This window comes from Haliotis rufescens, unplaced genomic scaffold, assembly GCF_023055435.1.
Source record: "Haliotis rufescens isolate VD_foot unplaced genomic scaffold, xgHalRufe1.0.p SCAF_52, whole genome shotgun sequence".
In the NCBI taxonomy this organism is placed as follows: domain Eukaryota; kingdom Metazoa; phylum Mollusca; class Gastropoda; order Lepetellida; family Haliotidae; genus Haliotis; species Haliotis rufescens.
This window is the reverse complement of record NW_025964246.1, coordinates 150,885-174,185: the sequence shown is the minus strand read 5'-3', so window position 1 is coordinate 174,185 and position 23,301 is coordinate 150,885. Positions and strand designations below refer to the sequence as shown.

At 40.2% G+C, this 23,301-nt stretch overlaps 3 protein-coding genes across 5 annotated transcripts in view; 2 read left to right on the top strand and 1 right to left on the bottom strand.

The window, feature by feature from the left end:
* Positions 1 to 2,795, bottom strand: part of LOC124144034 (integrator complex subunit 6-like) — a 34,629-nt gene extending 31,834 nt beyond the window's left edge. The window contains exons 1-2 of the mRNA XM_048384948.1: positions 2,545 to 2,795; positions 2,361 to 2,438 (exon numbers count right to left, since the gene is read on the bottom strand). Of these exons, the coding sequence (XP_048240905.1) occupies positions 2,361 to 2,438; positions 2,545 to 2,655 (189 nt within the window). The 5' untranslated portion in view covers positions 2,656 to 2,795. The remainder of the gene's footprint in view (positions 1 to 2,360; positions 2,439 to 2,544) is intronic.
* LOC124144032 (GPI mannosyltransferase 4-like) lies at positions 2,778 to 21,296 on the top strand. 2 transcript variants are annotated; one of them, XM_046513245.2, is made up of 3 exons: positions 2,778 to 2,914; positions 15,031 to 15,170; positions 18,609 to 21,296. In XM_046513245.2, the coding sequence occupies exons 2-3, from the start codon at positions 15,035 to 15,037 to the stop codon at positions 20,237 to 20,239; spliced, it is 1,767 nt and encodes a 588-aa protein (XP_046369201.2). In that variant the 5' UTR covers positions 2,778 to 2,914; positions 15,031 to 15,034; the 3' UTR covers positions 20,240 to 21,296. The 2 variants fall into 2 exon arrangements, with proteins under 2 accessions (XP_046369201.2, XP_046369202.2); XM_046513246.2 differs by lacking the exon at positions 2,778 to 2,914 and adding an exon at positions 2,946 to 3,151.
* On the top strand, positions 3,081 to 5,529 carry LOC124144033 (nyctalopin-like). Of its 2 annotated transcripts, none has more exons than XM_046513248.2 (2): positions 3,081 to 3,244; positions 3,813 to 5,529. In XM_046513248.2, exon 2 carries the CDS (start codon positions 3,922 to 3,924, stop codon positions 5,467 to 5,469), a length of 1,548 nt encoding a protein of 515 aa, XP_046369204.2. In that variant the 5' UTR covers positions 3,081 to 3,244; positions 3,813 to 3,921; the 3' UTR covers positions 5,470 to 5,529. The 2 variants fall into 2 exon arrangements, with proteins under 2 accessions (XP_046369204.2, XP_046369203.2); XM_046513247.2 differs by having other exon boundaries at positions 3,145 to 3,357.
* Positions 21,297 to 23,301: the final 2,005 nt, after the last annotated feature.

Here is a 23,301-nt window from a genome sequence, read left to right as displayed (position 1 = left end):
ATATTACATCTTATATGCTGCAAGTTATTATAGTGAGTGAGTGAGTGAGTGAGTGAGTGAGTTGGGTTTAACGCCGCTTTTAACAGTATTACAGTTATGTCACGGCATGTCAGCTTAATGTGGGAGGAAAGCCCGAAGTGATGCAGGTCTCAGATGTTTACCACTTCGGTGAAACCCACGTGCCCGGGTATGGTGCTGACAAACATTGAAACATAATCGGGGCAAACCGGGATTCGAACCCACAATCATAGGTTTCTGGCGTGCACAAGGGACGCAACTCTGCACAGCGACAGACAGACGACTGGGCCATCCGTGCCCCCACAAGTTATAAGAATGGACACAAACAATTCACATTGCAAGTCTTTGAGGTATAAAATAGGATGGCTGTTTAAATTATTAGATTTATCAAAATTGTGGATTGCAAGTTTCAAATAAGTGATAATTCTATTCTAGTTAGAAATAAAAGAAATTTCAGGGATTTAATGACGGATTTTCTTATATCTTACGAAACAGGTTCAGAGGTCCAGATAAGCTGCATATTTCAGTGCTTGACACTGTCCAAAATGTTCAGTGGTCCAAAGCAACAGGACAAAAATAAATCTGCTAGTCGTGTTGGATCTCTACTAGACAGTGTGTATGGTTTTATGTCGCTTTTAGCAATATTCCAGCAATATCACGGCAGGGGACACCAGAAATGGGCTTAACACATTGTACCCATGTGATGAATCGAACCCAGGTCTTCGGCGTGATGAGCGAACACTTTAACCTCTAGGCTACCCGACTGCCCCTCAACTAGATACAATGATGCAAGGAAGTTAGACTTGGTCTATCATTGATTAAAAGTCATCGATGAATTTAAGTCATACAAACTTAAATTACTTTGTTCGTCCCCAAAAGAACACCAGACCACTGGACCACCATTTAATTTTACTGGTCTATAAGAAAATATACTAGACACGGTTCAGTGTTATTGTTAGTGTTGAGCACTGTGTTTGCGTAAAATGTGCAAAATATATGACGATTAGTGGCATTAACCCATTAATATTTAACTGCTTGCATACAAATTAGCACAAAAAATGTCGCAAACCTTCTTTTAACACCGCACTCAGCAATATTCCAGCTATATGACGGCGGTCTGTAAATAATCGAGTCTGGACCAGACAATTCAGTGATTGACATCATAAGCATCAATCCATGCAATTGGGACACGATGCCGAGCATCAACCAAATCAGTGTGTCCGACCACCTGATCCTGTTAGTCACCTCTTTCGACAAGCATAGTCACCTCTTACGACAAGCATAGTCACCTTTTACGGCAAGCATGGGTTGCTGAAGACCTACCGTAATCGACGTAATAAGCGCCCCGCTCTAATAAGCACCCACAGCGATATTTGCTAATATATTGACCAGTGAACAATCCCAATTAGCACCCCTTCGGGTTGATCAATGTACACAAGACTTATTTATTTGTGTATAATACGCACTCGTGTGTTATATGCACCCTTAATTATAGGCAGTTAAATTCTGGAAAAATATATATGTTGTATATAAATATTTCAGGCTGTCAGCATAAACCACGAAATTTATCTTTCAACTCTGTTGTTTTTCACCAAAATAATATTCTTATAAGGGCCCCCTCTTTCTAATTTTGAGAGAGCCCTGGGCGCTTATTACGTCAAATACGGTATTCTATCCAGGATCTTCATGGGTCTAGAGGACTGTGACTGGTGTTTGATAGGAGGATTGTTTCTTAATCTGTGCAAAATCACTAACATATGGAGTTAGTTCTTTATGAACTTTTCTAATTTGTTCAGATGTGTGCACATGACCTGGATGCTTGTCACATCATAGCTGTGGATGCATTGTGTATACATATTCATTCAGTATCTTTAGACAAATTTCACAAAATATTCTTTTGAATGATTTGTTCATATAACTTTCCTTGGAGAAAAATAATATAATTACTAAGTATATATATAGCATTATATTACATTAAAAACGCTACTATGTGGTCATACTATGTATATTGCATGTGAGATGGCTGCAGAATTCAGTAAGGAATTATAATTCATTTTTAAATCTTTGCAGTCATTTTCATACTATTTCCTTCATAGTGACCCGGGCGATTTGAATATGCTAATTAGACCTTGTTGCTTAGCATACCCAGAGTGCATTGCGTCAGAGGAGCAGGAAAATGGCGGGTGTGCAGCTGGAGAATTTACCTCTGCAGTTTGTGCCTGCTTTTAGCTTCTCGTTGGGGGTGGGGTAAAAGAAATGTGGCTTTGTCCACTGGCCCAATGCAGAACTAATCGACCATATCAATTTCAAAGGGAACGTACTGCCTGACACTTGGATTTTACCTTAACATTAGCAGGAGGATCTTCAAATGTCAGTAGCATGTATCGGTCCCATCGGCTATTCGGATCGCGGGATCTTATCTGAATAAAGAGAAAGAAAACATTGATTTAGCGAGGCTGTCACCACATATGGTCATTCCTCAAAACATCCGATTACCGCGATTTAAGCTGATTTAGTCAGCTTTACCTTCATAAATGTCTCAACTGCTGCTTTAGCGACATCGATAAGGGCTGTTCCCATGTACGTGCGTTGATTCATCGACGCACTAGTGTCAAGAAGAAATAATATGATCGTCATATTTGTTTGATATCGGGGAATGAGGCCTATATCTTCACCAGCCGCATGAAACGGCGGATTTTGTCGGAACCCCCAACAATCCCCCTTCCCTCGAACAATGGCGCACCTCGACTAGCTGCTTTCGACAGCTCGAGCACGCCACGAACACTAACCACGTGACTAGAACGCCATTATATTTTGATTGGTTGATTATTTTGTATATCGGGGTCAATTCGTAAGACTAAAATTCTTCGGCTGCATCGGCACGATCAGTTACCACGTATGTAAATGTTTTTGTTTTTCATATCGATTTCTTGTATTTATTTAAGAACGCAAGATATGTCTCAGATGCTGTTAATCTGTCTTTCCTGCATAATTTCGCGTCTAACCACCGCTTTGAAAAACGGGTCAAAGAAGCCTCCCTCGCGTCGGTACCCACGCGTTTAGAGTGATTGTTGCATGGGAGATGGGATGCAAGCGTATTTGAGGGTTGTCTCGTTAGAACATATCCACAAAGGTACAAACAGCACAAATAATACATCATACAGAAGACTACAACACCATTTTAAGGAAGATATTAACAGTAAAGCCCGGATGTCCTCGTATTAAGGTCAATCGCAGCTATTTATAGCGACAGGTGCTCCCCTTGTGTTGACAAAACTCGCCGGTTTCACTGGCGAGGTATCTCCACATTAATATAATTGTTTTGCTCTGTCTTACCAAGTAAGTTATGTCGAGACGAGGTGTTTATGTCATAAGATGAAGTTTAGCAATTTGAACACAGCATTCGAATCCATGCCTACTGACAAGCAGTAGCTAACACGTAGCTTCAAGCCGTATGTGAAGCCAAATTTAATTTCAAATTTCCGGTATCTGAAATTATGATGCTCTTTGAAAGGATTCTTTTGTTTGTTTAAACCACCATGAATTTTATATATATCTAAGTAATGTCAAAATGTCCTGTTTGAAATATCTTTGAAGTGAAACAGGTTCTTAATTTTTATTGAGTTGAATTCTCTTGAAAAAGATTCTGCTGATCTAAGACATACATTAATGGTTTATTATTAAAGTTTTTAAGTATTTCAGAGTTAACTGATATTTTGATATGTTTGTATTTAAGTAAAATGAAATTATTGGATCTATGAGACAACTACTAGAAAAAAACAACTGTCTTTCAGAATGAAATAACAACATTGATGATAAGACGTGGGGATGATCGCTGGTCCTGCTATAAACTAGTTCTGGTCCTGGTGATATCAGCATCCGTGTCCAATATTGCATGTCACTATGGAAATAATGGGCTTATACCACATTTTAACACTTGTAATAACGACATGTCACATGACCTCTACATGTCCTGATGGATGTCAGTGTGACGAAGGACAAGAGAACCAGCTAATGCATGTAACCTGTCAAGGTAGAGATACTATTCCCCTCATGAAGAATGTTCTGTCTATCAACATGAGTGCAAACGGCATCACAGTTATGCATGGAAAATCTTTGGAAAAATCACCAGCTCTGAAAATGCTTGACTTGAGTTTCAACAACATAAATAGAATTGAAATTGATGCAATAGCGGCTAGTGTTGTTCCCGAGCTTGTTTCACTAAATCTTTCTCATAATCATTTGACTTCTGTGCCCCAAAATATGACGCCAAGCTTGCAGTATATCAGACTGAGTTCAAATGATATTGACATTGTTCGCCTGAGTGATCTGTGTCATTTGAAAAATGCTATTCATGTTTATCTGGATCGTAACAAACTAGGGGAGATAATCCCAACTGGGCAGCATGACGAAGACTGTGATGTTGGTTTGGAGAAACTTGAAATCCTCTCATTTCGCGACAACCTCATCGAGAAAATAGACAGGACGATGTGGAAACATGTTAGGGGTGTGAGGTATTTGTCTTTCGCTTACAATGGAATAAAAACACTCAAAGAAGATACTTTCAAAGGACTGAGAGGTTTGAGGTATCTTGATTTGACTGGAAATAGAATTAAAACTATTCACCCTAAAACTTTCAAACATTTGCAGGATTTGAAATTTTTATCACTATCCCGGAATTACATAGAAGATATTCCTGACGACCTCCCCATGATAGAATGGTTTGATATCTCCAACAATAGAATCACTGTGGTTCCTGAGAAAAAGAAAAGCTCACTTTATCCACAAGAAGTATTTCTGTTTGGCCAAAACCCTTTGAATTGTGTGTGTGAAATGCTGTGGTTAAAGGAATTGTTTGATACGAGAGAATATCAGCTGAAATACATTGACGTAGAAACGGAAAAGTTTATTCCAGCGTGCTCGACTCCTGACCATCTCCATGGGGACACATGGGATGTGCTGGCCAATGAAGCATTTGGTTGCAATCAGCCTCTTTCTGGAACAGCCAATGAAGATGAAGATGACAATCTGTTGTGGAGACTGAAAGATCTCTCGGTCCGAGTTGCTGAGATAGGGGATACGTACCTGAAGGTTGAATGGGATTCTGTGAATATTGGTGTGCCTTCAAAGGAAAAGCATGTCGTTGTGTTTAACATTCATAAATTTGGTAGAAAGAAGCAACTGACATCTGTGTCTGTTCATCCTCAGATAGGGAGGTATGTTTTGAAAGCTTTGAGTCCTGCCTCTGGGTACATTATCTGTGTGACCGTTGTGTCCGAGAAATTGCAGGAACCAAGAAATGTGTACAGTTCTGATAACTGCTTGGAGATTGTGACAAGGGAGACAACTGTGACAGAGGTGTATTGGGTGTGGCAGATGTTGATGAATCCTACATTTTATCTTTCTGTGATAACTTTGTCAGTTTTTGTCCTGTATTTTAACGTGTGGTGACAGTATGGCCAAAATATAAGTTTTTTGTTTCTTGTTGGGATAACAAGTCACTGTTTTTTTTATAAATAAACACAATTTTTTTGGTGTCCAGAATGGTGATGAATCCAACATGTTATCTTTCCAAAGTAACCTTGTTTTTTTCTTGTATTGAATGTGTGATTGGCCAAAATAAAATAAAAATTCTTGTTGGTTTAAAATTGATGTAAAACGTTTTTCAAGTATTGTGTCTAGACTCCCTTATGGCCTAAGGGGCGGTGGGATAGACTACTAATTGAAGCGTTCGCTCATCACGCTGAAGACCCAGGTTCGATTCCTGACATGGTCACATTGTGTGAAGCCCATTTCTGGTGTCCCTCGCCGTGATATTGCTGGAATATTGCTAAAACCATACTCACTCACTAATGCCATAAATAGAACATGTATGACATGACACTGCACAACCATACAAGAAACCATAGTTACCAAATTGTCTTAATTTATTATAAAATGAGTTTCAACATTTAATTGCTATGTGATCCAACAGGGACAGCCCGTTTCAGAAACAGGGCAAGAGATCCATGGAGTGAGTTTGGCTTTAAGGTCATGAAACATTGGACTCTGCAGGATTCCACAGATCTCCGGATAACCTTTTAAGCAATTGAGTTTTTTCTTGAAAGTTTGGGTTATTATATTTTTCATTGGGTTACCAATATTTTTCCACACATCTATTCATCACTCTACTGGGTTTTTCCATAAATGAGTTAACATTTTCAGATTTAAAACAAAGGAAATAATGTTTTAGATGTAATATGACGGTTCTAAATATAGGCTTGACTCGGAAAGTAAATTAACTTGTAATTGTGTTTCGGAAATAAGCTCTGTTGTACGCATGCTGAAAAAGCTTCATTGCGTATTTACGCGTGCTGTTTTCGAACAATTGAGTTTTCCATCTAATGCACCGCTTCTGTACGCAAGTTAATTGAAAGTTACTGGGTTTTGAATTGTTTTGGGGAGTATTTTATGAAAAAACGCAGCTTTTCTGTATCTCTGATTCCATTTGAGAAACTTGCTCAACTTGCACAAGGTGCATGTTGACATGAAAACAAAGTCGCACCCACCCAAAAAAAACAGGTTGGTCCCGGATCCCATAATTTATCAAGTTGAGACATGGGCCATCTGCTGTCAGTGTCATATAAATAAATGACGCATTGCTGTAAAACACAATAAGAACATGCAGCGGTGGAAACTAACATTTTTGGTCCACCAGTCCTTATAATGATAATACCGTATTCGACGTAATAAGCGCCCCGCTCTAATAAGCGCCCACGGCGACATTTGCTAATATATTGGCTAGTGAACAAGCCCAATTAGCACCCCTTCCGATTGATCAATATACACAAGTTTTATTTATTCTCGTATAATACGCACTCGTGTGTTATATGCACCCTTAATAATGGGCAATTAAATTCTGGAAAAATATGTCTGTCGTACATAAACACTTCAGGCTGTCAGCATAAACCACGAAATTTATCTTTCAACTCTGTTATTTTCACCAAAATAATATTCTAATAAGAGCCACCTATTTCTAATTTTGAGAGCGCCCTGGGCGCTTATTACGTCGAATACGGTATATAGCAAAACCCTTAAAAATGGCAAATTTCTACTAGTCCTTATGAAACCTTAACTATTGGGCAGTTTGGCAAGGACTACAGGACTAGTGCCAATTTCCAACCCTGACATGTGCACATAATCTGAAAATATAGCCACTGTTTGATGGCGTCAATCCTAAGAAAGCATGACAAATTACACAGGGGTTGGTAATGAAGTATGGTACATAAACCTTAGAGGTATTGAGTGTGTTCAAGGATAGATTTTTGTGTGGACAAGTTAGGGTTAGGCAGACTAATGAAAGTTTTTGACATGCACTGTGAAAGTCCAGTTTCCACCCTTGCTGAACTAAGCTGGAATTCTGGAGTTACATTTTGGCTGGACTAACGAGTCAATGCATTGTCAAAGTCGCGTAAACTAGACATCCGGGTCATAAACAACACAGATTTCAACATGCAGATTCGGTCGAGTGCAAGATTTGCAAAGTATGTTTACCATCGACATTGCGTCAACAGATATTTTGCAAATCTTTTCATGATTTTAATCAAGGTGCTCAAATGATTTGATGGACTTTGCAGAGAAAGACCCGTTTTTTTACGATATAGATCTTGATCTTCGATCAGATCATCTTGGCTGGGCGACTCCATTTTGTTTGAAGCAAATGCAAGTGATATGAGAGAGATGGAATCTTATTGGTCAGTAGGAAGGACATAGAAGGGACATAACTCGTAACAGCCACTGATGGCGCTACTATCGAGCTTGGATATTCCAGCCTAGTTCGGCGAGGTTGGAAACTGGACTTTTAAAGTCAGTTAACTCCCTTGCCTCGTGAAGATGACGATCTTTGGGGCATTTCAATGATTTGGAAGACAGCCAGTGCCCTAGAAAATGAACCAATCTCAAACCCTGTTTGTAAGGCTCGCATTTCTTGTATGCTCAATAGATCGTCTATTTTTACAAGGTTTGAAAATGAGCTTTTCTTTAACAATTTGCTTGTTTGGAAGATATGCATTCTAAGGAAGGAAACATACTGCCTTTTGGCTCTGTTGTATGAGGGTCCTGATGGGTGGGTGGGTCCCATAAGCAGTAAGCAGTAAAATTTAGGGAACTTTTTCATTAAGCAGTAATTTTTCTTCTTGTTCACTAAAATCGTTGTGACAAATTCCTAAATCAGCCATGGTAGGACATGGGACTTTTAATTCTTCTTTCGTTTCATCCTGACAATTCATATATCTAATACCAGGTAAAATCTCAAATCGCTAAACATTCTAGACTGGTCCCCTACGTCAGTTGCGCAGCCTGCTTTCTGTGGCGAAGCATTTGGATCTTGAAGACAGACTGTTTTTGACCATTTTAATCATTTTACGATAAGCAGTAAATTATTTATTTACGTTAAGCAGTTATTTTTTGGTATTTTATGATAAGCATTTATGTTAAAAAAAGATGACTTTTTACGTTTACGATAGTGTTTGAAGGGTGTTTTACGTTAAGCATTAAAACCTATGAGATTAAGGAGTTGCGGCAAAGGCGGCCCAGTCGACCACAGGCACCACAGTTGGCAGTTCAGAGTTGTGACCCTTAGGCATGCCAGGAGCCTGTGAATCTGGGTCCATGTTGTTATGTTTGTCAGCATCATACCCGTGTTTGTTGTTATTATGCCTCAAAGTGAGATTGACCAATCAGAGACCAGAACTACTGACCCACATGAGCCCGTATACCGTCAGCAAAATCCAAGATGGTTGATACTGACCTAATATGAGACCGTATAATGTCAGTAACAGCCATTTTGGATTTTCCAACACCCACCTCACATATTTCTGGTACAGAAATTCGTTATTTGACACTGTTTTGTGTTTTAATATCATTATTTTTGATGTGCAAGGGTGTTAATGTTTTTTTATATCACGTTCGTGACTTTAATAAAGATTATATAAAGTTAAAATTATCAACAAGGTTTGGCCTCTGAGGTTTGAAGAGTAGTCTCCCTTTGACCCTGAACGTCTTAGGTTGTAAGTGTTAGGTTTTGAGTTTTAAGTTTTGACATGACATGTGAGACAAATATACCAAATAGTGTAAACCTTTCTGCATAATAAATTCGTTATGGTGTCTTTAGTTGCTGTATAGGGTGCCATATTAGGTTAACAGAAACATATTGGACGAGGCTCCTCGCCCAATATTTTTCTGCTAACCTAATAAGACACCGTATACGGCAACTAAAGACACAATAACTAATAATATCACCACAGTAATAAATGTTAAATATTTGCATCAGGCTTTCCTTCAACATTAAGCTGACATGCCTTGGTATGAGACCCATGAAGATCTGGGGTAGAATGAGTCTTCAGCAACCCATGCTTGCCGTAAAAGGCGACTATGCTTGTCGTAAAAGGCGACTAACGGGATCGGGTGGTCAGGCTCGCTGACTTGGTTGATGCATGTCATCGATCCCAATTGCGTGGATTGATGCTCATGATATTAATCACTGGATTGTCTGGTCCAGACTGGATTATTTACAGACCATCGTCATATAGCTGGAATATTGCTGAGTGCGGCGTTAAACAACAAACCAACCAACCAACCTTGGTGTGACTGAAATGCTGTTGAAAGCAGTGTTAACCTGACACTCAAATTCCTCTCAGTTGTACATACTGACCAAGAAAAGAATCCACAAAACAAGAAATATTTTGGTCTGGCCTACATTTCTAAATACCATGTGCACTAATATGCACTGTTGTGCAACACAAAAACACGTTTTAGTTCCTCTAGCAAACAGGATGTAAGATGACCTACTTTCCAGCATGTTGTTACTGTCATCTTAACAGTAGGGACTAGTCATGTATTATAGAGGGGAGCAGAGTTTGGTCTTGGGACTGACTATCTTATTTTGATATAAATTGATTTTGATACAACAGCAAGCTTCATGCAACAGCCATTACTTCCTGGTGCTATGTATATGTGTGCTGATAGCACAGTCGGCCTTGAGTAGCATGTCCTTACAGATGTGTGGTGGGTAGCATGTCCTCAACAGACATGGGCTTGTTGGTACTTAGAAGTTACATTTGTAAAACATTTGATGGGATTGTTTGATAATTACTGGTCTAATACCTATGCAGTTGAAGTGAGGGGTTGGTTGGTCATGGAAACAATCCCTGGTGGCTGGTTCGAATCCCAGATTTGCCTTGAACATGTTGGATGTACAGGGGTCGATTTAACAGCTGGCATATTGGCCCATGGCCAGTTAAAATTACAAAGGGCTTGCTGAAACGTAAAGTAGATGGTCTGTCTGGCTTGTCAAATTTCACCCCTACTCCGTGTATGTTTAATTTTTTATAAAATTAGACACTGCTCGTGAATTGTTTAATTTCTATAAAATATTTAGAGGGGATGAGGTCACATGAATGGTTAACTCAAAGAAAAATATATATCAATCATCTTGGTAGAATGACAACCGGCGGCCATATTGTAATGTTGTGTATGACAACATTTTTATTTCCTCATTAATCATGACGCAATGAGGCAAATGCAAGCCAAGATTTAATCTCAGACTGCAGGAAAAGGCATGTTGGGGGTGAGGGGTTTTAAATGTTCAGAGTCCCCAGTCTCCGGTTCAATTAACATGCGTAAAGAAACATGCATTAAATGAAAAACTCAAATGTATAAAAACATCATGCGCAGCTTTTTCAGCATGAGAACAAAAGAGCTAATTTCCGAAACACAATTACAAGCTAATTTACTTACCGATCCTTGCATTTAATTAGAACCGTTATATACTTCTAAAACATTTCATTTTTTTTAAATCTCAAAATGTTTCTCATTTAAAAAACAACAAGAGTGATGAATAGATGAGTGAAAAAATATTGGCTACCCAATGAAAAATGTAATAACCCAATTAAACTAGTAACCTTCGAGTAAAAACTCAAAAAATTATCTTGAGCTCTGCCTTAATGACCACATGAAAGTTTAACATGTTTAAGAGCATGTCTAACATCCCTCAACAATTTGAAAGAAAAAACTTTTAATTCGGAAAAAATAAACTCGCGAAGGATCGTTATAGATCATTTTTGAAGAATTTGTAGCACTGAATAAAAACAGTCATGTGGTCCTGTCATTGGATTAAAACTGTTTCATTCTCACATGTAATAAATATTTCAACAAATACATCATCAATTATTATGTCATTGTCTTTACGTTTTCTTTGTAATTGATCTCAAATCAAGATAAGAGCAAATTTTGTAAAAAAGAAAGAAAGAAAAATAGAGTAATCTCAGAAACCATGGAAACCACTGATAATGATGATGGAATGTTTCATGTATATTCTTTGAGAAAACTTCATCAGCACCTATATTTTGCCACTATTCACAATTTTGCAAAAATAACATGAGGCTTCTCAAAGACAGTTGTACCAAATGACCTGAAAATATTTTCTACTCAAAAGAAGTAAAAGAACACTCAATTTTTTTCAAATTCGTACAGTTAATCTGTCATGGCCATAAGCTTTCTTTGAATATTACATTGGTGCCAGATGTTTTCGTGCATTAAGATGATGACATAACAGTCGGTTGATATTAGACGTGTTGAAACTCTCGTAACGGCCAAGCATCCTATACCTGCCAGCTTATCAATGCATGCAGCTCCGCTGATATTGATGGTGTAACTGAAAATACACCAGATGGCCTTTATTACTGAAATTTTAAAACAACCTCATCATTTTTATCTCCCTCTTTATTTGGGAAGTTTTGGTGGACCAATTAATTAGTGATGAAGTGCTGTATCTGGGTTAACGTCCCACCTTGTTCAGGCCAGTCAATGACCAAGTCTCACATGATCTACATGCTTTTCAGTGCTGTAGTCCATTCGTTCTGTCCACTTGATCTGGCAAATAATTGATACCAACATTTACCTGACAGTTGATGCATAACAAATAATTGATGCAGGCTGTCGTAGGTGTGGACGGAAAGATCCATTGATTGGCTGCTTTAAAGGAGTGAGTGATGTGCTGCAGTCGGAAGTATTCATGATATCTGTGAGGACCCGGGATGGGATAGGCCCCCAGCTCTCTCTCCCTCGGTTATCCAGTGGATTTTATCTCTGTTGTTTTACTCTGTTCTGTTAAGTCCTCTTGACCAATGAAGATTTGGGATAGAATAGGTCTTCAGCAACCCATGCTTGCCGTAAAAGGCGACTATGCTTGTTGTAAGAGGAGACTAACGGGATCGGGTGGTCAGGCTTGCTGACTTGGTTGATGCATGTCATCGTATCCCAATTGGGTAGATCAATGCTCATTATGTCAATCACTGGATTGTCTGGTCCAGACTAGATTATTTACAGACCGACGTCATATTGCTGGAATATTGCTGTGCAGCAACAAACAAACAAACAAACTCTGGATCCATTTGCTTCCACAGCTTCTTTCTGAGTCAGATTCAAATGACACAATGCTCATGTAGAAATCAGGAAACAAGCTGACTGAAATATACCTAGTGGGACAGATCGAAGTCAGGATTCGAAATTCCTTCTATTACCAACGTCACTCTTTAAATCCTAAGGGAATAGTTCAAATAAGTTCCTTGCACCCAATGGGCACACTTGGAAATCCAATTCAGCATTTTCGAAAAACATTTTGTGATTTGTGTGATTTATACAGATCCATTGATAGATGTTCCTTCGCAGGAGTCATCTTGAAAAACATGTAAAATGCACTGTTGGATCCATGACCTGGTGATTCAGAAATTGTTACATTCTCAATGAAAAGGAACGTGGCAAACTTTCTTAACAACCGCAGCTGGGGGCTGGGACGAGTACAGATTTACTACCCGGACACCCGAACCCCTATTGCCCAACCCTTCCGGGTACCTGCTGTAGGTCTCGAGAGATCGGCACCGAATGTCCGATTAGGAATTGTTTTACCAGTTCTGACAAAAAGTATTGAAATACACATATAAAACAAGCTGGTCATACATACACTGAAGTTGGCTAAAGCTTTATTCAAACATATAAAAGTCAGAAGGAATGCATGCATAGTCAGAAAGAAAAGCAAACATAAGTGACTCTTAGTGTAACCATGAAGTTTTGTCATTAAAGAATGCATCACGTGACTAACCACGGGTGCGGGTAGTCCTGTGGGTTCCCAGGTCCTACTCAGTACCCACCCAATCCGAGTACACGAGAAACCGGTCCAAGCAATAACGACAGCTTGTTGAAGCCCATGGTGGGATGACATTCACGGAGGCGGAAGATGGAGGAAAAGTGTTCTCCTTATAGGCACACCTGAACCAATCTCATTAAAATCAGATCTTAGTTCTTGCTTCCGCTGAACAAAGATCTGAGGACATCCCATAAGGGTCAGGTCAGAACGACCTTTCATCCGACCAATCAGAGCGTCGCTTACCAGATCATGAAGGTGACAGTCAGAATGTGATTTCGAACCATGCAACCTCGAAAACTTTAACACTGGTTGTTCCGAATGATAGTAACAGGCTTAACAACTGAATCCATACAATCTAGACCATCTATTAGCCGTTCGAGGTTCTTTTGTTCAGGTTTCACATTTTTAAACGAGAAATTTGTCAAAGTATGTTTCGAAAGGTAGTCACCAATTTGAAATTAGTGCCGTAAAGCATGAGAAATCTGCCTTCTGATTGGCAAATGTCGACTTTTGTCAGTCATTCCATTGGTCAGTCAAAGTTGGCGCAAGGTCAGTCTGAAGTGAGCCCTAATAGGATGTCCTCAGATCTTTGTTTAGCGGTAGTGAGAACTAAGATCTGATATTAATGAGATTCTAATCTTTCTGAATGCCCAGGGACACACTTAAAAAAACATACATTTCTATCACTGGAAGTAATATATCTGAGAATGTGTTTGTATTTAGTTTGGCCCTCTGGCTTTCCTCGCTCGCGGTTTTACATTTTCAACCAAAACCCTGGAGGTGTGTTTTATCCAACTTATAAACTGTCTAAATGCAAGAAATATCAGAAAAAAATAAGAAAACTTTGACATACCTTATAATGAAACAATACAGTATATCACAGTATAAAAGGAATTCGCCAAAACCATGTGCAGCATGGACTAGCTGGAGTCATGACATGATAAATTGAACAACTTCTCATCACCTGCCCGGTAGCTCAGTGGGGAACAGTGTGTTGCAAGGTTTGATTCACGTCATGGAATTTTCATGTGAAATTTTTGTGTGACTTTTAACCAATCATCAAACACACTTGTGTTCACATCAAGTTTATAAAACGTTAATTGTATTACAATTGAAATGTAAATCCTCAAAGCAGGTTAAGAAGTGACCCATTTCAAAAACCTTTGGAAGGGAACCGCTTCAAAACCTAGGTTAGGAAGATGAGCTGGTTACCAGGTTTACCCGAGGTTGTCAGGAACCTAATGCAATATGGGGTAATACGGTGATAGGTTTATAATAGATCAGATCAAGTGTTGACTGTTTTCTGAATGATTCTGACCAAACATTGAAATGAGTGAAAAAATACTTTATGAATCAAAACGCTGTTTGATTTGAGATACTGTTTTTGCCATCATAAGCATGCTGGCCGCTTAAAAAAATGACAAGGAGGGACTTTATCAAACCATATACAACACGTTAAATTTGTTTTCAGAGATCTAACAGTAGTTCAAAGGGCGATAAAACAAACACGTTTTTCATAGTTATTAGGCAGTTATCTCCTCTTTTGACGCTGCTGCTTTTGTACATGTATGTAAAAAGTCTGTAATATAAAAAAAAAATAAGGTTTTGGTTCTTACAGACTGGTTTTGAAGTTGATACAGTGAATTCGGTATTCTTCATTTGGACATATTTTCTTTTGTATCTCTGTCACATAACTTTTCCCATGAGGTTTTTTTAAGAAATTAACCTCAATCCAACCACGACAGGTTTGATGTTTTGCCTACTTTTTTACCTGATATTGATCTGGTGCTGAGGATGAAAATGGACTGAACAAAGTTTGTTTGTTTTAGGTTGATGATCTCTCTGGCCAAGATGGATGCTACCCAAGTGTGGCGGATCCTGGTGGTTGTGCGTCTGCTCAGCGTCTTCGTGCCGCAGTCCGGATATCTCCACCCAGATGAGTTCTTCCAGACCACGGAAGTTGTCGCAGGTATGTACAGAAATGGTGAGGTGAGGTGAGGTGAGGTGAGGTGTGGTGAGGCGAGGTGAGGTGGGGCGAGGCGAGGCGAGGTGAGGTGAGGTGAAATTGGGTTTAACATCGCGCCCATGATTATTGCACTTATATAGCGATGTGCATGTAAGTGTGTGTGTTTGTGTGGCTGCTTGTACTAGTCCGGACTGATGCCGATTTATATGCTAGCCCATTGAGATACCATGCCACAGTTTAACATGAATGCCCCACTCAGACACAGTATACTGACTCCGAGCCGACCAGTCCTTGTTTTAGCCCCTTAATGCCGAGCGCCAGACAGGGTAACAACAAGTACCATCTTTTAACGTCTTTTGGTATGAAGCAGCCAGGGATCGAACCTCAGACCTTCCGCCTCCGGGCGGACGCTCTACCACTAGACCACGGAGTCCTCTCATGAGTGGTGATGTGAATGAAAATACTTTCATCCATTGCTTCGTACTTGACACTGCCAACTGTAAATCGGCAGTGTGCCAGGTATTTGACTACCCAGGGGCAGACGGGTAGCCTAGTAGTTAAAGTGTTCGCTCTTCACGCCTAAGACTTGGGTTCGATTCCCGACATGGGTACAATGTGTGAAGCCCATGTCTGGTGTCCCCCGCCGTGATATTGCTGGAATATTGCTAAAAGCGGCGTAACCCAACCATACTCACTCACTCATCCTGTCTATCCTGTCAATGAAAAATATGGCTTACACACCACAGATAAGAGTGCATTCCATGCAAGTATCGTGATACGTATTGGATTGAGAACAAGGTATCATGATAGCATAGTTGTCGTATCGCCCAAGCCCTAAGAAATGTGTGGCAAGTCAGGGACATATCTAGGATTGCAGACTAAGTGTCCTTAGCAGGCAAATTGGCATCTTCCCGAGGCAAGAGAGTTCCACCCTTGTCGAACTAGGCTGGAATTCCTGTGCTCGATTGTAGCCTCACCAGTGGCTGTTACGAGTTATGTCCCTTCTAAGCCTCTCCTATGGACCAATCAAATTCCACCTCTCGTATCACTTTCGTTTGCTTCACACAAAATGGTGGCACCCGGTCAGGACGATCTGATCGATAATCAAGACCTATATTTTGATAAAACGAGTCTTACATTGCATCAAATCATGTGAGTACCTTCATTAAAAACATGAAAACTTTTGGAAAATATCTGCTCACAATGATTTGGCGGTGCACATGCTTTGCAAATCCTGCAATCGACCGAAATCTGCACGAAAGTTTACGAACAGGATTTCGATTTCGGTGCACGATTTTTATTGGACTATGCACAGACTCATCAGGCCAGCTAAAATGTAACTCCATAATACCAGCCTAGTTCAGCAAGGGTGGAAACTGGACTTTTATAATCAGTTAACTCCCTTGTCTTGGGAAGATGGCAAAGTGGGGAAAAATCATAATGGGTTCAAAATTGGATTCTTCTATTGTTCTCGTTTTTGTAAATTGTGATGAAATTTGACATACTAGGGGCTGAATATCGGTCTCTGGGCAGGTCGAGATAAATCCCTGTGTTACGTTGATGAGATCAATGTTGTTTCCAGAGGATTGTCAACCTGGGTGCCGTTTTAGAAAGCAATCTTAGCACTAAGGTGATCATAAGTCCCATACCTTAACATTGACTTATGACAGTCATAACGCCAAGGTTGTTTTGTACAGCGGCCCCAAGGACAATAGGGAAACCAACCTGGGTGTGTGACGTAAGTGAACACTTGAACTACTAAACCACCCGTTTTCAACTGTATATCTGTCATGTCACGTCCCTAATGTTTAATGTTGGCAGGAAGTGCAATGTTATTATCAATGTCTTAGGATGTGTCTTAACTATGCTGGGGGCATGGGTGGCCCAGTCGTCTAAGGCGCCGCGATTCGCTGTGCAGAGTTGCGTGCCTTAGGCACGCCAGAAACCTATGATTGTGGGTTCGAATCCCGGTTCGCCCCGATTATGTTTCTAGGTTTGTCAGCACTGTACCCGTGCTCGTGGGTTTCACCGAAGTGGTAAACGTCTGAGACCTGCATCACTTCAGGCTTTCCTCCCACATTAAGCTAACACGCCGTGATATGACTGGAATACTGTTAAAAGCGGCGTTAAACCCAACTCACTCACTTAACTATGCTTGGTCGTCATGATATGGCTGAAATACTGCTGATGTGACGTTAAATATTAACTCACTCACTCACTTACTATGCTTGTCGTAAAAGGCGACTAACGCAATCGGGTGGTCAGGCTAGCTGATTTGGTTGATGCATGTCATCAATCCCAATTGCGTGGATCGATGCTCATGATATCAATCACAGGATTGTCTGGACCAGACTTGATTATTTACAGAACGTCGCATATAGCTGGAATATTGCTGAGTGCGGCGTTAAACAACAAACAAACCAACCAACTTAATTTGGTAATACCCACAGATATAGGTGTGATTCCAGGGATTTATCCTGACCTTAGACAAATGTTAATGGCCGATATTCGAACACAATTTCAACTTGATTATTTAAAGGCAGCCATTATATAGTTGGAATATGGCTGACTCCAAAATGAAACAACAGATGCTTGTCATGAGAAGAGATGAAACATGTCGTTGTTCATGATATCACCCACTGGTTTGATTGATCATAACTTGATTAATTAAAGGCAGCCATTTTATAGCTGGAATATGGCTGACTTCGAAGTTACACAACAGATGCTTGTCATAAGCTTTGGTGAAACATGTAGTTGTTCATAATATCACCCACTGGTTTGATCATGATTTGATTAATAAAATCACCAATTATGTAGCTGGAATATGTCTGACTTCAAAAAACAACAGATACGTGTCAGAAGAGACGATAAAGAATGTTGTTCATGATATCAACCACTGGTTCACTTGATCATGACTTGATTAACATAAGGCAACAATTCCATACGGGTAGCTGGAATATTGCTGGCTGTGAAGTTGATGAATGTTGAAGATCAATGAACCTATTATGCCATAAGGGGTGGTGGGGTGGCCTAGTGGTTAAAGCGTTCACTCGTCACGCTGAAGACCCTGGTTTGATTCCCCACCAGGGCACAAAACGTAAAACCAAACTCACTCACTCACTCACATGGCCCATGAAAATCCGGGGTAGAAAAGGTCTTCAGCAACCCATGCTTGTCGTAAGAGGCGACTATGCTTGTCGTAAGAGGCGACTGACGGCATCGGGTGGTCAGGCTCGCTGACTTGGTTGATGCATGTCTTTGATCCCAATTACATGGTCCCATTACTCATGCTCATGTTGTCAATCACTGGATTGTCTGGTCCAGATTCGATTATTTACAGACCAACGTCATATAGCTGGAATATTGCTGAGTGCGGCGTTAAACAACACTCACTCACTCACTCACTCACTCACTCACTCACTCTCCCACTCTCCCCTACAGGTGATATCCTTGATGTCCAACACCACAGAACTTGGGAGTTCACTTGGGAGAATCCAATCCGCTCTATCCTGCTCCCCTACGCTGCCTATGGACCGGTCCTGTTCCTGTTGCGTCTGCTGAATCTGGCCACCCCGTGTCTGGTGCTGGTGCTGCCGAGGCTGGTCATCTCCATCGCCGGCATCATCGTCGACTGCTGCACCTTCGACCTATGCCGCAAGTACAACAACAACGGCTACACCAGCATGTTGCTCTACTCGACGTCCTACGTGGCCTGGACCTACATGACCCACACGTTCTCCAACTCCATTGAAACCATCCTGTTTGCAGTCTTATTGACTGTGACGAGTGGAGCGTGTCCAATCATGTGCAAACAGAGGCGGGGAGGTCAAAGTTTGTCCCGAGAAACTGCTCTAATTGCCACGATCATGACTGTCGGGACGTTCAACAGACCAACGTTCCTTATATTTGCATTTGTGCCCGTCACTCATTGGTTGTGGAACAGTGTTATTTCTGAAAGAAAATTTTCTGATAGAATCAATTTTGTTGTTAATCAGCTGTCACTCATGTCCATTGTTTGTGTCCTAATTTCAGTTGTGTTTGTAGTTGTGGATACGATTTATTTCCGATACGAATCTGTCCGACATATCCCGAAAGATATGGAAAATTGTGTGGTCAGTGACAAAAAGATTGAGTGTCTTAGGAAAATGTACACTACGTACAAGCCATCGGTAGTTATCTCCCCTTACAACTTCTTAGCGTACAATTCCCAGTCCAGCAACTTGAGTCGCCATGGCAACCATCCTTTCTACTTCCACACACTGGTCAGTCTGCCTTTGTTGTTTGGGCCGATGGTGATCTTCGTCTTATGGCGAATTCTCAAGAACGTGTTGAATGTCATGCTTGGCGGGTCTCTCAAAGTGAACAGCGACTTTCATCTCGATGATGTCTACATTGTGTCCTGTTTCTCCTTCCCGCTTGTCGTGTTTTCATGCATATCGCATCAAGAACCCAGGTTTCTACTGCCGCTGTTTCCATTAGGTGTTGTCATAGCGACAAAAACAATGGCGTCATTCAAGATGAAGAAGTTGATTTTTATGAAGTTCTGCGTGGTCAACTTGCTGGGGCTCCTGGTCTTTGGGTTCCTGCATCAAGGGGGAATTGTGCCGGGGATCTCGCAACTGCAGAAGAAGATCGCCTCAAACAAAGGCGATAGTCACGTCGTTTTCTACCACACCTACATGCCGCCAGAACATCTCTTCCTCCATCCAGAAGAGTCGGAGTCGAAACTGTACATCTACGATCTCGGAGGGGCATCGTTTGAAAAGCTGGAGAAGAAAATGGAAAGTATCAGAACCATTGCTGCGGACAAACCTCAAGATGAAAGGAGTGGAATTTGGGTCGTGGCGCCGAAAACGGTGGTAGCAGACGTGAGAAAGCTGAGCGTCAAGTATGGCACTGTGGACAAATATTGGCATCTGAGTATGGAAAATCCGCCCAGGATGGTAGAATGGTTTAAACGGGAGCTGTCGTTTTCGGAGATTGTAGGTGATTTTAGTCTTGTTGTTGCCGAAGTCAAGTCATGGAAGCTGTTTAAAGATGGTGGCCAGACTAAGAAGAAGAGTTCTGGTTGATCTTTTTGAATTACCGTGATGACATCATTCTCGTCCATCAGAAAACATACTGTTTGTACCACATCTATTTATTATCACTGGAGAGATTATTTGGATATTAGGTGATATATATTTTTTTAGTTCGTTTACGATACCAACCAACACAAAAAACTGAATTAGGAAAAAAGTAAATATCCGTCTCTATTTTACAATTAGGTGAAATGAAAAACACACACAAGATTATATCACTGCTGTGAGTTAGAAATTGTCAATTATACACACAGAAATTGTGATTATTAGTTGAGAAAACAATTGCTCTCGTATCTTTCCATATCATTTTGCAATCACTTCCATGATGATGTGACCTACGAGTTTGTTTTTTTATTCATTACTATCAGTAGTAATCTGGAAGATTTTTTATATATTTTTTCGACCAGCTACATTGAATTTTATTCTAAATGTTTTGTAAACCAAATAAAATGTATTATCTTGTGTTGGAAGAGTTTTGCCTGATGATATCTCATGCAACGCAGAGATCATGTCATACGTCCATTTCGTGAACAATTGTGCTGTTAGGATTGGAAAAGTCTTTATCATTGAAGGATTATTATTGTGACTGAAGGGGCAGTCGGGTAGCCTAGTGGTTAAATCGTTCGAAGAAGACCCGGGTTCGATTCCCCACATGGGTACAATGTGTGAAGCCCATTACTGGTGACCCCTGCCGTGATATTGCTGGAATATTGCTAAAAATGGCGTAAAACCATACTCACTCACTCAGTGTTGTGATTGAACAGTGTTGCTAAGATGTCATGAATAGAATACTGTGAGCATTGTCTCAGTTCCTTACCAGATAAAAAAAACATCTTATTTAATCATGTTTCTCAAATAATATTTTAGATAAGAAATTTTGTTGGTCACACAATTGTTTACAGAATAGATTGGATGTCATTTCCACTAGGGCTGGGACGAGTCCAAATTTACACCCCGGGTGCCCACCCCCTATTACCCGACCCTACCCAGGTACCCGCTGTAGGTCTCAAGAGACAGGTACAAAATGTCCTATTGGGAAATGTTGACCATAGCCCTGGCAAAATGTATTTAGATACATGTTAAAACGATCTGGTCATGCATACACTGAAGTTGACAGAAATTTTATCTTTATTCAAACATATAAAAGTCAGAAGTAATGGCTGCATAGTCGGAATGAAATGTTGAAACGATCTGGTCATGCATACACTGAAGTTGACAGAAATTTTATCTTTACTCAAACATATAAAATTCAGAAGTAATGGCTGCATTATGGCTGCAAATGTGAACATTAGTGACTTGTAGTGTAACATTATAGTTCTAGATAATTTTTGTCATTAAACAATATATCACATGACTAACCACGGGTCCGGGTAGTCCTGTGGGTTCCATGGTCCTTCTCAGTACCCACCCGACCCGAGTACCCGAGTTATGTGTCCCAGCCCCAATTTACATGGTGGATTTGATTGATGTTGAGAATTATATATGAAGGCCATCTGTACTGTGTTATCGTACATGTTTGTCTAATTGTTGATCAGAAAGATGGGGCTTGTATTAGATGTGTTTTGCGTTCTGTTTATTTTCTAGGACATTGGCGGATTGTCATCCAAAACCAATTTTCAAATTTGTTAATTTGTTAACATTACTGCCACCTATCAAAAGTTGCTAAAATCGTGAAAATGTTCTTATGCCATTTGCCTCATGCAACAATGCTAGCTATGGAATCTGAAGTATTATGGGGTGTGGTTGTGTGGCCGGACCTCACGAGGCTTACAGGCAGCTAATGATATATAACATGGATATATTTACATGGTATATAGACATGTTATAAAGACATGATATATTGACATGGTATATAGACATGTTATAAAGACATGATATATAGACATGATACATTGACATGATATTTTTACCATCTTCCTGAGGCAAGGGAGTTACCAAGTCCAGTTTCCACCCTTGCCGAACTAGGCTGGAAATTCTGGGCTCACTCATAGCACCACCGGTGGTTATTACGAGTTATGTCCCTTCTTTGTCCCTCCTATTGACCAATCAGATTCCACCACTCATATCACTTGCAATTGCTTCAAACAAAATGGCGGCACCCAGTCAAGACGATCTGATCGATAATCTGTGTTTGTTTTGTTTGTTGTTTAACGCCGCACTCAGCAATATTCCAGCTAAACGATGGCAGTCTGTAAATAATCAAGTCTGAACTAGACAATCTTGTAACTGACATCATGAGCATTGATCTACGCTATTGGGTTATGATGACATGCATCAACCAAGTCATCAAGCAACAAGCATAGTTACCTCTTACAGCAAGAATGGGTTGCTGAAGACTTATTCTCTACCTGGATCTTCATGGATCGATAATCAATATTTATATTGTGATAAAACAGGTTTTACTTGGTGATCAAATCATGTGAGGACGTTGATTAAAAACATAAAAAGATTTGGAAAATATCTGTTGATGCCGAGTTGGCGGTGCACATGCTTTGCAAATCCTGCAATTGACTAATATCTGCACTGCAGTTTACAAACTGGATGTCAATTACGTTTTGTAATTTTGATTGGACTATGAACAGACTCGTTAGCCCAGCTAAAATATTACTCCATAATTCAAGCCTAGTTCGGCAAGTGTAGAAACTGGACTTTTATGGTCAGTTACATTCCTTGCCTCAGGAAGATGTATATAGACATGATATGTTGACATGATATATAGACACGATATATGGTATTTTATATCCATGACATGCTGGCAGCTGGCAGGGACCAGTCATTAATTACAGAGGGGGTCCGAGGGAGTGCGAGGAGTGCCATACGAACTTGGACACTTTATAAAAAAAAATAAAGTTCTGCAATTTTTTAATGGAGGGTCTTGAAAAAAATTGTACAAGGACATGGGGAGGGTCATGCAAAAATATGACAAACATTAGGGAGGTCATTATTTTCTGTGTTTTAGTGAATTAAAAACCCACCTACCCCTGTAATCAATGACTGGTCCCTTATTTGATCTTTTGTTCATGGCTCTGCTGCCATAGAGACGTATTTCATGA